Source organism: Carlito syrichta, unplaced genomic scaffold (assembly GCF_000164805.1).
Source record: "Carlito syrichta isolate Samal-C Ts95f unplaced genomic scaffold, Tarsius_syrichta-2.0.1 Scaffold288233, whole genome shotgun sequence".
Classification (NCBI taxonomy): Eukaryota; Metazoa; Chordata; class Mammalia; order Primates; family Tarsiidae; genus Carlito; species Carlito syrichta.
Genome location: NW_007232329.1, coordinates 440,419 through 454,237, shown reverse-complemented (window position 1 = coordinate 454,237; position 13,819 = coordinate 440,419). Strand labels below are relative to the sequence as shown.

At 35.5% G+C, this 13,819-nt stretch overlaps 1 protein-coding gene across 6 annotated transcripts in view; it reads left to right on the top strand.

The window, feature by feature from the left end:
• Window positions 1-306: 306 nt before the first annotated feature.
• EYA4 (EYA transcriptional coactivator and phosphatase 4) overlaps window positions 307-13,819 on the top strand; it is a 73,916-nt gene continuing 60,403 nt past the window's right edge. For 3 of the 6 annotated variants that reach the window (XM_008053523.2, XM_021710181.1, XM_008053522.2), the window contains exons 1-3: window positions 307-427; window positions 1,772-1,840; window positions 10,116-10,208. In XM_008053523.2, the coding sequence (XP_008051714.1) occupies window positions 307-427; window positions 1,772-1,840; window positions 10,116-10,208 (283 nt within the window). The remainder of the gene's footprint in view (window positions 428-1,771; window positions 1,841-10,115; window positions 10,209-13,819) is intronic. The other 3 variants (XM_008053524.2, XM_021710182.1, XM_008053525.2) reach the window with 2 other exon arrangements.

Genomic DNA, 13,819 nt, shown 5'->3' with positions numbered 1-13,819 from the left:
GCGGCTGTTCATATCAGCTTCAACTGCAAAGATGACAGCATCTGCTTTTTTTCCTTACATTATTATATAGTTGTAGGCTTAAAAGTAACAAACATTATGAGAACTAACTTACTGTGGAAGCTTTTCTTATTTATTTGTTTTATTTTAATGGACTGTCATGTTCACCTGGTTAAAACTAAAAATAGCTACTGGTTTGGATTCTTGTAAGATCATACTTGTGCTCAATAGAATAATTTGTGTAGTCTAGTTAAAAATAATTTCTGAAATTTCAACTTCTGCTTTGCCGCTTCTTTCTCCAATAGGTCTATGGAAATGCAGGACCTAGCAAGTCCTCACACTCTTGTTGGAGGTAGTGATACTCCTGGTAACTCCAAACTGGATAAATCTAATCTCACCAGCACATCAGTCACTACAAATGGGACAGGAGGTAAGTATACCACCCCAAAGATACCCAGAGTTACATGTCAATGTTTGCTTTAATTTTAGATGTTAGGGATCTGCTACTAAAGAAAAATCTTATTACCAATAATGTTGTCGGCATTATATCCAAGGAATATGTAGTTAATATGTTATTTCTTGCTCTGTTGATTTTCTTAATGTTGCTCTCCTCTGTAGCTAGAAACATTCAGAGGGAAGAGGTAGCCCTGAGCAACATTCGAGGGGCTTTAGCAAGGTTTCACTTTTGTATTTACTCTTAAAAATACTCTAAAACATTTAGATTTTGAGAACAAAAGTGTTACATCCTGACATTATCAAAAATTTATGTGAATATAAATATATACATTTATATATAGCCCCACCACTTTTTGGTTTTATTTTGAATTGTTAAAAAAAAAAAAGCTTAAAAATGTCTTTTCTTAATAGTGGTTTTGGAAATCAAATTATCCATATCTGCTGCATTTTCTTTTCAAAGAGAGTAATACCTAACATTTATTTTAAAGGGAATTGCATTTTTCCAGATGATTTCTCACTCATTTAGCCAATAATTATGCCACCGCATCTGGCAACAGTAATAACTGTTATTTAAAATTCTACCTTATGGGTTTTATAAAATACATTCAATCTATCAGAAAATATGACCCAATTTTTATATCAGAATATATGTATAGAAAGGCACATGTATATAATAGATTAGCTGCATTTTAAATTATTACAATTATTTTGAAATTTTATAGATCTAGTTTAGTCAACAAATTAAAAATTATATGAAATTTGTTTTAATTTATAAACTATTTATATTACCAGATGTCAGCATTTGCCACATCATATTTTCTTTAAAATTTTAAATAAATACCTATGAAATTAATACACCTCTTCCCATTTACTTTAGAATAACTATACAATCTAAAATTTCCTTTGTAAAGTTGTGTGCATTGCAACTTATCTGTATTTAATAATGTTTTCATACCAACTCCTTTGTAAATTAACATCTTCCTTGTTTATGATGTTTATTTGTCTCTAAACATGCATCTATAATAATTAATTATGGGACTGCAAATGTATAGGAATATTTAAGGGTGACTACTAGATTAAGAACATTTACATTTAAACCTGAAATTAGTTACAAACCATAAGATTAAAAACTCAACCACTCATCATGTGCATATATTTGACTGAACTAAAACAGACTTGATAAACTAAAGTGTAGAAGTTGTACAGTGCAGTTATAATTTTGGCTAAAAGGTCAGAAACCAGTGCAAGCATGGAAGATTATTCATATCCACTCAGCTGGCATTCAGACAATGAACTTTTATACCGTTCCTGTTCTCAGGGGACAACATGACTGTTTTAAACACAGCAGACTGGTTGCTGAGTTGCAACACCCCCTCTTCTGCAACAAGTATGAGAGCTTATGGTACACTGCATGTGTTTGGATGTGTGGATTTGCCCCTCTGGTTTGCTGTCTGTTGCTGTATCTATGTTTGCACCCCTTTTCTGTGTTCAGTAGATACATAGAAGAAGGAGAAATGAACATGCCTTTTAATTGTTTATTGATAACAGTTGGTTATTGTTTGCTTATCGACTGGAACTCTCATCTTAGATTCCTTTGATCAGTAATGTTCTTCTCTGAGGTTCTTCATAGTTTTGCACAGATGGTGCATGTATTGGTTTTCTAACTACTTATCTGTTCATTACATGATTAATTCAGCCCAACACTTTCATGTCAAACAAAACAATTGAAACAGAGTGGGGAAACATACAAACTTAATCACCTTCATGATCCATAGCTCTTATAATTTAAATTCTTAATATGGTGAAAAGATATTTGCTATTTTACAGACACTGATAAATATTACAAAGTATCTAAAATAACATTAATAGTTAATATCCCATCACCTTAAAAGTTATCAGTGATGAAAGCTATGCATTTAAAATTAAGTCTCTTCAAATGTCTTAAACTGTAGATATTAACTATATTCATAAACACACATAACATATACTTTATCCAAAGTCAAATGCTAATATGATGTCAAAATTAAAACACCACCATCACACTACTGTGGAACCATCCAATTTTAAAATTAAAAAGGAAAACTCATGACTATCAAATGTGTATTACAAGCAAGCAGTTAGAACAGGTACAGTTAGGGTGGACTGCACTATCTCAGATTAAATTAGGATATATGACCAGTGAATAAAGAACACTTATGATGCTAATGATTTACATTTTTATAGTTTTAATTTTAGTTTTATAGTTTTAATTTTTTCAATTTTATACGTAAAATAAACATTTTTTTTCTTTTTTTGAGAAAGCAGGATTTATTGAGAGGACAGAAGAGCTCCCACAGTGGGAGGGGACCCAAAGGGGTTACCCAAAAATATACATTTCATACTTAAAAACTTGTTGCCAGAATTTAGTTGCTCCTCATTCTAAGGTGGCGTCATTTTCTGTGAAGGGTCAGATAGTAAGTATGCTTGGCTTTGTAAGGCCATAAGTCTCTCCTTCAGCTGCTCTGTTCTCCTCATAGTGCAAAAGCAGCCATAGACAACATGTAAATGAATGAACGTGACTACGTTCCAATAAAACTTCATTTACGGACCTTCAATTTTAAATTGTGTATAATATTCACATGTCATAAAACATTCTAATTCTGATAATTTTTTAAAAACATTTAATATGTTTTAAAAATTCTTAGGTCACTGGTTGTTGGTTCTCAAGGAGGGCTTCACACAGGCAACGCTGTAATTGTGAATACATGCAATGAATCTTTAGTTATTTACATCCAAGTGTTAAGCATCCAACTTTCCTGATTCTTAATGTTAGTGTTAGGACTCATGTGGCCATGTGGGAAAAACAAGGACTTGTGTTGTCAGGTATGCTATGGATCTGGATCTTTCTTTTTTTCTTTTTTTTTGAATTGGCTCGACCTGCTGGGCTCAGGTGATCCTTCCGCCTCAGCCTTCAGATTTGGATCTTAGCACTACTCACTGTGTCACCTTGAACAACTTACTTAACCCCTCTGAGCTTCAGTTCCTTTCTATAAAAAGGAGGGTAAAAACACATCTCTGGCAAGGCTTTGTCTTAAATTAGATCATTCATATAAATTGCTTAACAAAAAATATCAGTATATACTTCCTTTAATTCATAGTTCAATAACAGTTAGGCAACAACTTTTTAAGGAAAATGAAAACATGCATTGTGCTAAAAGACTCTCCAGTATTCTGTCAGATAGCAAATTATTTTCCATTTAGAAATGTTTATACTGTAGTTACGAAGGCAAACTTTTAGTAACAAAATGTTAGGTATACTTTGATTATTAAGAGTATAGTTCTGGTGACATTATATGAATTTTTTAGTGAACTTTAATGACATTTGTATGCTAGGTATTTATGACATAAACTAAGCATTCGTTGTATAATCTCTCCTATTAAAAATAAACTGTTTTATTTTTAATTCTGGGTTTATTGTTAGACTTGGATCACTTTGTAAAATTATTACAATAAAACTCAATGCAAAAGCTAAGCACTAGTTTAATGACTTTTCAAGATCTTTCCAGCAACTTGAGATGTTCACAAAGATAATTTAATTATATGGTTTTTATAATATAAAGTGATAGCATCACCTTAAGATTTTATCATACTGTGTTGATGCTGTTTAAGTGTGTTGCATTATTCTTTAAAGTAATTTAAAGTGTTTAATCACCTTAGCTCTGATTATATAACTACATATGTGGATCTATATCGGAACCTAGGTTTTCCTTTCAAACTTTAAGCTCTTGTAAAATTGATAAAATGTAAAATGTGAAAATAGAAAAAAGCAATCATACCTCACCTCGGCTAATAAATCAGAAGTCAGGCTTTGTGGGCCGTTATGATCTCTGTTGTAATTATTCAGCTCTGCAGTTGCACAAGAGAAGCTGTAGACAATACCTAAGCAAATGACCGTGACTGTGTGTAAATAAACTTGATTCATGAACACTGAAATGTGAATTTCACTAAAAATTTTATGTCACAAGATATTATTCTTTTGATAATTTTCAGCCATTTTAAAAGGTAAATACCATTCTTAGCTCATGGACCATATAAAAATAGGCCATGGATCAGACATAGCACAACCTCTTATGTAGATTTATATATGCATATACATAAAGTATGTTGCACATATAAGAATGCATGCCAGTCATATGAAAACTTACTTCCAGATATAGGTCATTCCAGATTCTAGTTTGCTTCATGGTGTCAGGATTCATGATCAACTACACTTTGTATGCATGCGAAAATACCTAGATCTTTTGGGAGGACTAAAGGCGGGGTCTACAAGAGTGAACTTTCATTTTCCTCGTTCATTTAAAATATATTAAGTTCCTATTACATGCCAGGTTCTGTGCTAGGAAATGAGAACTCAGTAATCTAAAGATTACTGGCCATCCAGGGGCCAAAAGTCTAGCAAAGAAACAGACTGAAAATAATGAACGTCATAACGTGTTCAAGGCTGACGCACCATGGAGGGAGGGAACATTTGCTTCTACATGGAGACTAATAAATGACTTCAAAGAAAAGGTTTGGAGCCAGACTCGGTGGCTCAGCCTGTCATCCCACGCCTTTGGGAGGCTGAGGTGAGTGGACTGCCTGAGCCCGCGGGTTCGAGACCCGCCTGGGCAGGCGAGACCTCATCTCTACAATAAATCAAAACATCAGCCGGGCGTGGTAGCGCATGCCTGTAATTCCGGCTACTCGGAAGGCTGAGGCTGAAGGATCGCCGGAGCCCAGCAGGTCGAGGCTGCGGTGACCGGGAGCGGCCATGCACTCCAGTCTGGGTGACAGAGTGAGATTCCAACTCAAAAAAAAAAAAAAGAAAAAGAAAAGATTTGGGGGAACAAAAATCAGACATTCTGTCAATTTGATTGTGTTTTCTACACTTGAAATCTGTATATTATAAGAAATAATCTGACTGAATTTTTAATATATAGATGATTGGATGATAATAAATTTGTTTCTGAATGTTATGTAGTTGTGCAGTAGAGCCATTCACTGCTGTGGCTTTTTGTAGATTTTATTTTTTAGAATAAAAGTCATAAATTGCTTTATCAAATTATTTTACAGAATTAAATACTTTATGGGTTGTTAAGAATGAAAGATACGTGGGTTTTTTAGGGAATCTGTTGATTTAGACAAGTATAAATCATAGACTGTTCCAATTATTAAAACCAGTAAGCAATACTTAACTGCTTCCCTGCAGTGTTATCATTGTAACTTTCCTGATCTAACTCTTCCTGAAATTCTTTGTAGAAGCCAAGCTGTCAGTGCCTTTCTGTGTGATTTTCTGGTTCAGAAAGAAGTGTACGTGGAATCACATATATGTAGTCTTTTAAACAGACACCAATTTAAACACAGATTTCTGAGGATTAAGCCTGATATGGAAACAAGTGAATACGAAATTTGAGTTATGATAATAGACTTCTCCAAAAATAAGCAATATACATTAATGTTACATTTAAATTCTAAAGACAATTTAAGGGAACAAGATAAAACTTGCTTTGAGAATACCTGTGTGGGAGTAGCCTGAAGGTTTGGACGTAAAGAGAGGAAATCAATGATTTAGTAGCCATAACCAACACCTGAAAATCACATGTGCCTTGATTTAGTCCATATAGAGCAATTTTTCAGGCTACAATGCAAAATCCAATCGTGTATGCCTATCATCAATCTATCTTTCTAATCTAATCTAATCTGTTTATTTTGACTATTTGACTGTATTTTTAAAAATCCTAATTGCAGATGACTAATGGGGAGGAGGACCAGAGTTATATAAGTAATTTTTGACATAATGGTTCTGTACAAAGTGCTATATAAAGTTATTTTATTTCACTTTTAGGATAATGAACTGACTGACTCATTGATTTTGAGTGTATTGAATAATAAACCCACAAAACTCTTCAACCCAGAACACTAAAATATTACTGTAGCTTTTGAAATAAAAACATTTAATGTATAAGTTTGAATTTTGTTGAGAAATATGGTGCTTTCATCTATAGAAGGATCTTGCTTCTATTTTATAGTGTACAATTATTTGGGGCATTGTCCTGAAGATAAGTAAAAAAAAAAAAAAACCCTGCTTAAACTTTATGTTAATTTAAGAAAAACAAAATATAGTCTAAAAATACAGTTGAACATATCAGTGAGGATTTCATAAGTTTAAAAAATAGTAAGACTAGATTTGCCTTGTTAAGGAATATCTTTGCAATTGTTAACATAAAATAAGTTTCCTGCCACAAGAAAAGTATATAGAATATCTAATATAAAGCATGGGAAAAAAACTAGGTAAAAGAAAAAGTATACATTTCAAATATATTTGGAGCTTCTATTGCAATAACTTCCATTCTCCAACCTTATCTATAATCATTATATAATGTTTAATTTTTTACTAGTTACTCATTATATGAATATCAAGATGATACTTTTTTGTATTCTAACATATTTTTAATTAATCAACTAATAACATAAGGAGTGTCCATTTTACTTCTCTATTTAAGCTATCGTTGAAAATATCAAATTATTTATTATTACCTAATGCTACTCATTTTCTTTTCTGATTTATTTCCCATCTTCTCTTTTGTTCTGCCCTTACCTTCATATGAAAAGCAATTTTATATTCACATGCACCATTTTCCCATTAGCATCCATTTTGTTGAAGTACTACTTTAATACCCACGCATTTTAGTACACTGAACACATCTTGCTTTTTACTCCTCTCCCTATACTTTCTTGGGGTACCTTTTCTCAGCAAAATGAAACTTCTTTGCCCTTGTCTAAAGACAGACCTCTAAAGTTTTTAATGAGAGATATTTCCCATATGATTAATGAAAACAAAAAACTATCTCCCTCCTCTTTCTTCTTTTGACTCCCTGAAACATTCAAGTACAGGAACATTGAATAAAAACCAATACTCAGCCGGGCTCGGTGGCTCAGCCTGTAATCCTGCGCCTTTGGGAGGCTGAGGTGAGTGGATTGCCTGAGCCCGCAGGTTCGAGACCCGCCTGGGCAGCGAGATCTCATCTCTACAATAAATAAAAAAAATATATCAACTGGGCGTGGTAGCGCATGCCTGTAATTCCAGCTACTTGGAAGGCTGAGGCGGAAGGATCACTGGAGCCCAGCAGGCGAGGCTGCGGTGCCGGGAGCGGCCACTGCACTCCAGTCTGGGCGACCGAGTGAGACTCCAACTCAAAAAAACACAAAAAACCCCCTAATACTCATCTTCTTGTCTAGCTTCTAGACCAGTTTTGTTAGGCACAGCACCCATTCACAAGTGAAATATACCTATTACTATTACTATAGTAAATCTATTTTTAAAATATTGTTTGTAGACATCGATGTTTAAATAAGAAGTTAGCCACAATTAGAAGTTAGGAGTGCTAAGAAGCTATCCCTTGTTTTAGTTTTTTCTGAAGGTTTTTGACTATGCCTTTTTGTCATAAATGTCAGAAGTCAAATGTGGGTATTGCATGACAGAGAACAACCTCTATACCCATCTAGATTATCCTCTGGATTATTTTTGTACAAGTGGAAGGAATTCTTGATAAATTAGTGTTGCCTGAAGGGTAGTATGGTTTGGAGTCTGGCTTCTGAGCACGCATTACCTGATCTCAAATTCTGGCTCTTGCTAGCTCTGTGACTATGACCAAGTTATATTACCTTTTTTGCACCTCAGATTCCTCATTTGAAGAAGAAGATGGTAATACCATCTACTGATGGTTGTGAGAAGTAAATGGGTTAATACCTGTAAAGCACAGGAACAGTGCCTAGAATATATGAAGGACCTTTTAAGTGTGTGCAGTTATTGTTATTTGCGTTCAAACTTGCTACTTCTTGTTCTCTTTGAAAATATGCCATGAGGAAGAAATGGTGTATGAAGTCCAGTCCCATATTTTGCAGTCTTTTGTTTTATTAAAGTATGTCTAATTATTCTTATTCTATAAGGTTATCTTATCGTTCTCTGAGCCGTTGTGACGTCACTGTCATGAACCCAAGCCATTGTTATACCTGAAGGCAACCTGTTAATGGTTGAAGGTCACATGTTAGAGCTTAAAAACCTAAATTCAAATGTTAGTTCTCTCAGCTCCTGCACTGTAACTTATACAAGTTTCTCTGCCCACCTGAACTTCAGTTTTCTTGTGTATAAAATGGATATAGCGATTTATGTCTATCAGGGTTGTTTCAAGGATGAGCTAAAGGTACATCTTCTAGCACATAGTAAGCTCTCAATAAATAGTTAATAATTTAGTAGCAGTAAATACAAAAGTAGGCAAAAATTTTGTAGATAAGTTTAGTCATAGATCAGATATAACCATAATAAATACTACTGTGCAAATTACTGCAGAAAAGTAATTTACACAGTAATCAATTACACAAAAAATTAGAAATTACTCCTCAGAGTATTGTTGCTTTTGAGGGACTGGCAGCTTTAAGTTTCCTTTTTGCTAGGATAAGTAATCTAATAAATTTTTCTTCCTCTTCCCAACTATTACATTTCTCCTCTGAATCTTCTAGCAAATCATCATGTCATTATTTAATCATGGATACTCAATTAACCCAGAGATTACTGAAGGGTTTGGTTAATTGTGGCATGCTTTTCCATCAATTAATCATTTTTCTAACAGCAGTAACATTACTGACATGCTTGGTTGGTAGGTAGGTACCTATGATTCCACTATTTTGCCATTTGGCTAGTCTTCAGCTTTCTTCTTTATAGTTTTCTGCTTGCTTCTAAGTTATTTAACTGTATTATTTCATGTCTTTTATGACCAGGAGACACAAGAGGTATTAAGTAGAAAATAATTTAATTTCCTTGCTGCTGTGATATATGTAGCAAAGCATTACCAATAAGGGGAAAATATGGTGTGTCCAAATGAGTAGAAGCTTTGTCACTGCCCCCTACTCCACATTGCATCTAATAATGATAATAATGTATGCCAGGCTACTTCATTGCCAAGTAAGGATTTGTCAAAATACACTACTTCAAAGTAGAAATAACATATTAGAAGAGTTTTCAAAAAATGTATTTGTTGCTGAAGTCATCTCTTATTCTATGCTTATCTCCATAACCCAGTGAAATGTCAAAATAAAAAGTCCAACACATTAAGGCTCTATAGTCTTTTTTAGAGCAGAACTTTTATTGAGTGCCTCATTTTTCACCCCTTATGTAAATAGGGCCATGGTTTCTGTATTTACATATGCCTCCGTTGTACTCTTATGCAATCGTTGCTTAAAAATATCTTCCTGGGAAGAATAAAGTATAAGCTAGTAAATCTCATTATGATTTGGATTAAATGTGCTGAAGACTGATGATGATGACTCATTTTTTCTGTCTGTTGACTATGTTAGAGCGTGCTTAGGTGAGTTAAAATGCAAATATGTGTACTACTGTTTTACTCTTTAAGGTTAACTCCCTTTAAAAGCCAGATTCCAGAGAACCAGCTTATCCTGAAGATTTAAGATTAGATCCTTTATAAATGCATGCCCATTTAGAAGCTCAATTAACACAACTCTCCTCGTCAGCTTCTCAGGTTTTCTCTTGCATGCCCATGGTAGCTAGAAAAATCACTAGTGGAACCATCAGGGTCTTTAATATAAATTTAGCAGTAAAACTCACCTGTACTTATTCTTCTACGTAGTGTCTCTTCTTGCAGTCAAAACAGAGCCCTTGAACAGCAGTGAAACCACAACCACGACTGGAGATGGAGCGCTTGACACTTTTACTGGGTCAGGTAAAGCCTTTAGCTGTGTCCTTACATACACATGGGTGTTCCTATGCATCTTCCTCCCTGTGAATAAGCAGCATAAACATCAAAGCTCTTGGAACTTATATCTTTCTAAAGTTAGCGACAAATTTCCTTTTTTTGAGAATGAATTGTCATAAAACTGTGTATTTTCAGAAATAATATTTAGAATCACTTTGTTAGATTTTCAGTTGACAGCAAACGTCCCATGACTTTCCTTCTAGAGCTAGAACTGGCTTCCTTTGAAATTACTTTATACGGTGTTTAGTTGATTTAATAATTAGGTTATAGTAGCCCACCTTGTACCTTCAACTTTCCCATTTAGATTACATAAAAACTACCTTCTGTCCAACATTCAAAATGTAAAACTATTCATCTGATTTCTTCTAAATAACCTTGTTTCCTCCCTGGCTTTAAAAAAACTCCTCCTGTGTGAGCAGCTGAGTGACAAGTCTCAAAGGTTAATGAGCTGCAGGAGAACACATGCTGGTTGCATTAGACTCAGTCTCTGAGAACACTGGTATGCTTCAAAGAGAACAATAGCACGTCTTTAAACATCAATTCTTTTTAAATATAAATTCCTGATAACTCCCAGCTGGGCACAAAGGGCACGAATTATGTTGACTTAGTTAAAGATTTTTTTTTTAAGTTACAGTATTTTCTTTGGCTTTTATCTGGTGAAAAGATTCTTTTTTTAACCTGAAGAGGAATGTGTATATTAGAGAGATGAACATTAAACCTAGGAAAGAATTTATGGTAATTAAGTATTGGTTCTGTTATTCTACTTTAATATATTTTACAGTTATCCATGTTCTCGTGTTACAGGGATTTTATGCGGGTATGCTTTATGTAAAAATAGTTGAGGTATGTCCTTGAGTATAATGTCATTGTAGCGTATATTTTATTTTAAAGAGGATCCGATTTTATTAGTTCACACCGATTGGAAGCATTTACCATGTATTTGCATAAACATTTGTCCTCCAAACAGAAATAAATAATAGTGCGTAAACTTTGCACAGAGACTCATATGTGCTAATCGACATGTTTTCTAGCAATTCATGTTTCCCAGGAGTTAAACAGGTACCAGCTTCCTCTAGCATTCTGCATTGCTCACTTACTATAGCCATTGCAAACTTTATGCAAAGTAAATGTCTGTGAACATGTTTTAAGAAAAAGAATGGGATTATTAAATAATTGCTGACATACTTCAGTAGTATACTGCAAGTTAATTAAAAGCTGAATGACAAAACTATAGAAGGTTAGCTCTAGAAGGAACTTCAAAGCTCTCCAATCCATTTTATAGACAAGATTACCAAGGGACACAGAGAAGTTAAAGGTGGTTAAGGCCACACAGGCAAGGTCTCACAACTGGTTAGTGGTATAAATGAGTCTAAAACCAGAGCCTCTTTATCATTCCCTAAGTCCTTTCCTTAATATTTCACCAGAAAATAGAAAGACAAACCGGGCGCAGTGACTCACGCCTGTAATCCCAGCACTTTGGGAGGCTGAGATGAGAGGATTGCCTGAGCCCATGGGTCTGAGCATTCTGAGCAATTTGGCGAGGCCTCTTCTCTACAATAAATCAAGAAAAGTTAGCTGAGCATGATGGTGCCTGTGGTTTTGGCTACTTGGAAGGCTGAGGTGGAAGGATCGCCTGAGCCCAGCTGGTCGAGACTGTGGTGGCTGTGAGCGTGCCAAAGCCCTCTAGCCTGGGTGACAGAGTGAGACTCCAACTCAAAAAAAAAAAAGAAAGAAAGAAAGAAAGAAAGAAAAAAGAAAGAAAAGAAAAGAAAATAGAAAGATGGAAAAAGAAATAGGTGTGAATAATCATCCTGTCTGAAATTCACTCATGCCATCTTTATAGATATTTCCCCAGTTTTCTTTGAAGAATTATCAAAGGCTGTTCTGGTTAATAAAGTAGCCACTAACTTTATGTGGCCATTTAAATTTAAGTTAAAATTTGATTAAATATTTTGTTTATAGCCGGGCTCGGTGGCTCAGCCTGTAATCCCGCGCTTTGGGAGGCTGAGGTGAGTGGATTGCCTGAGCCCGTGGGTTTGAGACCCGCCTGGGCAACTTGGCGAGACCTCATCTCTACAATAAATCAAAAATCAGCCAGGCGTGGTAGCGCACCCCCGTAGTTCCAGCTACTTGGAAGGCTGAGGCGGAAGGATTGCCAGAGTCCAGCAGGTCAGGGCTGCGGTGGCCGGGAGCGGCCACTACACTCCGGTCTGGGCGACAGAGTGAGACGCCAACTCAAAAAAAAAAAAAAAAAAATTTGTTTATAGTCACATCTGCCACATTTCAAGTGTTTAAAATCTGCATGTGGCCCGTGGCTACCATGTTGGACAACTCAGATGTAGAACATTTCCAACACCAGGGAAAGTTCTACTTGGCAGCAGTGATTAGGGCAGGGACACTCAACAGCAACACTGTTGAAGATTTGGACGAATTCTTTATTGTGAGGAGCTGTCCTCTGCATCCTAAGAAATTGGGCCGCATCCTTGCATCTGTCCTAAAATGCCAGGAGCTCCCTCTAGTTGTGACAACCAGCAGTGTCTCCAGATGTTTTAAGCATCCCCTGGCAGGTAAAATTCTCACCACCTCCCATTTCTCATTCCACCGAGAGTCACTGATCGAAGAAGTCATGATAATAAGAATAAAACTAAGCCGGGCTCGGTGGCTCAGCCTGTAATCCCGTGCCTTGGGAGGCTGAGGTGAGTGGATTGCCCGAGCCCGCGGGTTCGAGACCTGCCTGGGCAGGCAAGACCTCATCTCTACAATAAATCAAAAAATTAGCTGGGCGTGGTAGCACGCGCCTGTAATTCCGGCTACTCGGAAGGCTGAGGCGGAAGGATCGCCGGAGCCCAGCAGGTCGAGGCTGCGGTGGCCGGGAGCGGCCACTGCACTCCAGTCTGGGCGACACAGTGAGACTCCAACTCAAAAAAAAACCCAAAAAACAAAACAACAACAACAACAAAAAAGAATAAAACCTTAAAATTACTTTGACACCATCTGAGAAAAGGACAACAGGTATTAAATAGTTTGTTTTAATTAATTTTCAGGGCATTTAAAAGACAAGTCCTGAAAATTCCTTACTTTTGTATATAGAAATGATGGAATATAATGAACTGAGTGTTTTGAGCAATGTTTATGACTAGTTAAATGACATTGGGGAATAAAACAAAGGTCTTCCAAGTTCATACACGATATTCATACATGAAATCATTCTGGAGGTCAGGCTGCCCTTTGTAGGAATAATCTTTGCTTCAATCAGCATCATTACAATTCACTTTAATCCACTTTTGGGGCTATTTTCAGTTATCTGCAAAATTTATGAGTTAGGATAAAATGTATACATTTTAGTAAAGAAGCATAACCTCTCCAATTTTTATTTTTTATATGGACATCTTGGTTTTCTGAGCCACAGTTTGTGTAGTCTATGCAGAAAATGAACATATAGACATCAATATTAAAAGTTAAATGTTAGTTGAGCCCTTATATGCTGTTATTTTATACGTACATTATTTTAATGATGCTTAGAATCATCAGAAAGAAGCATCAGTTAATTCATAACTGAATTCATGTATATGGTTCTT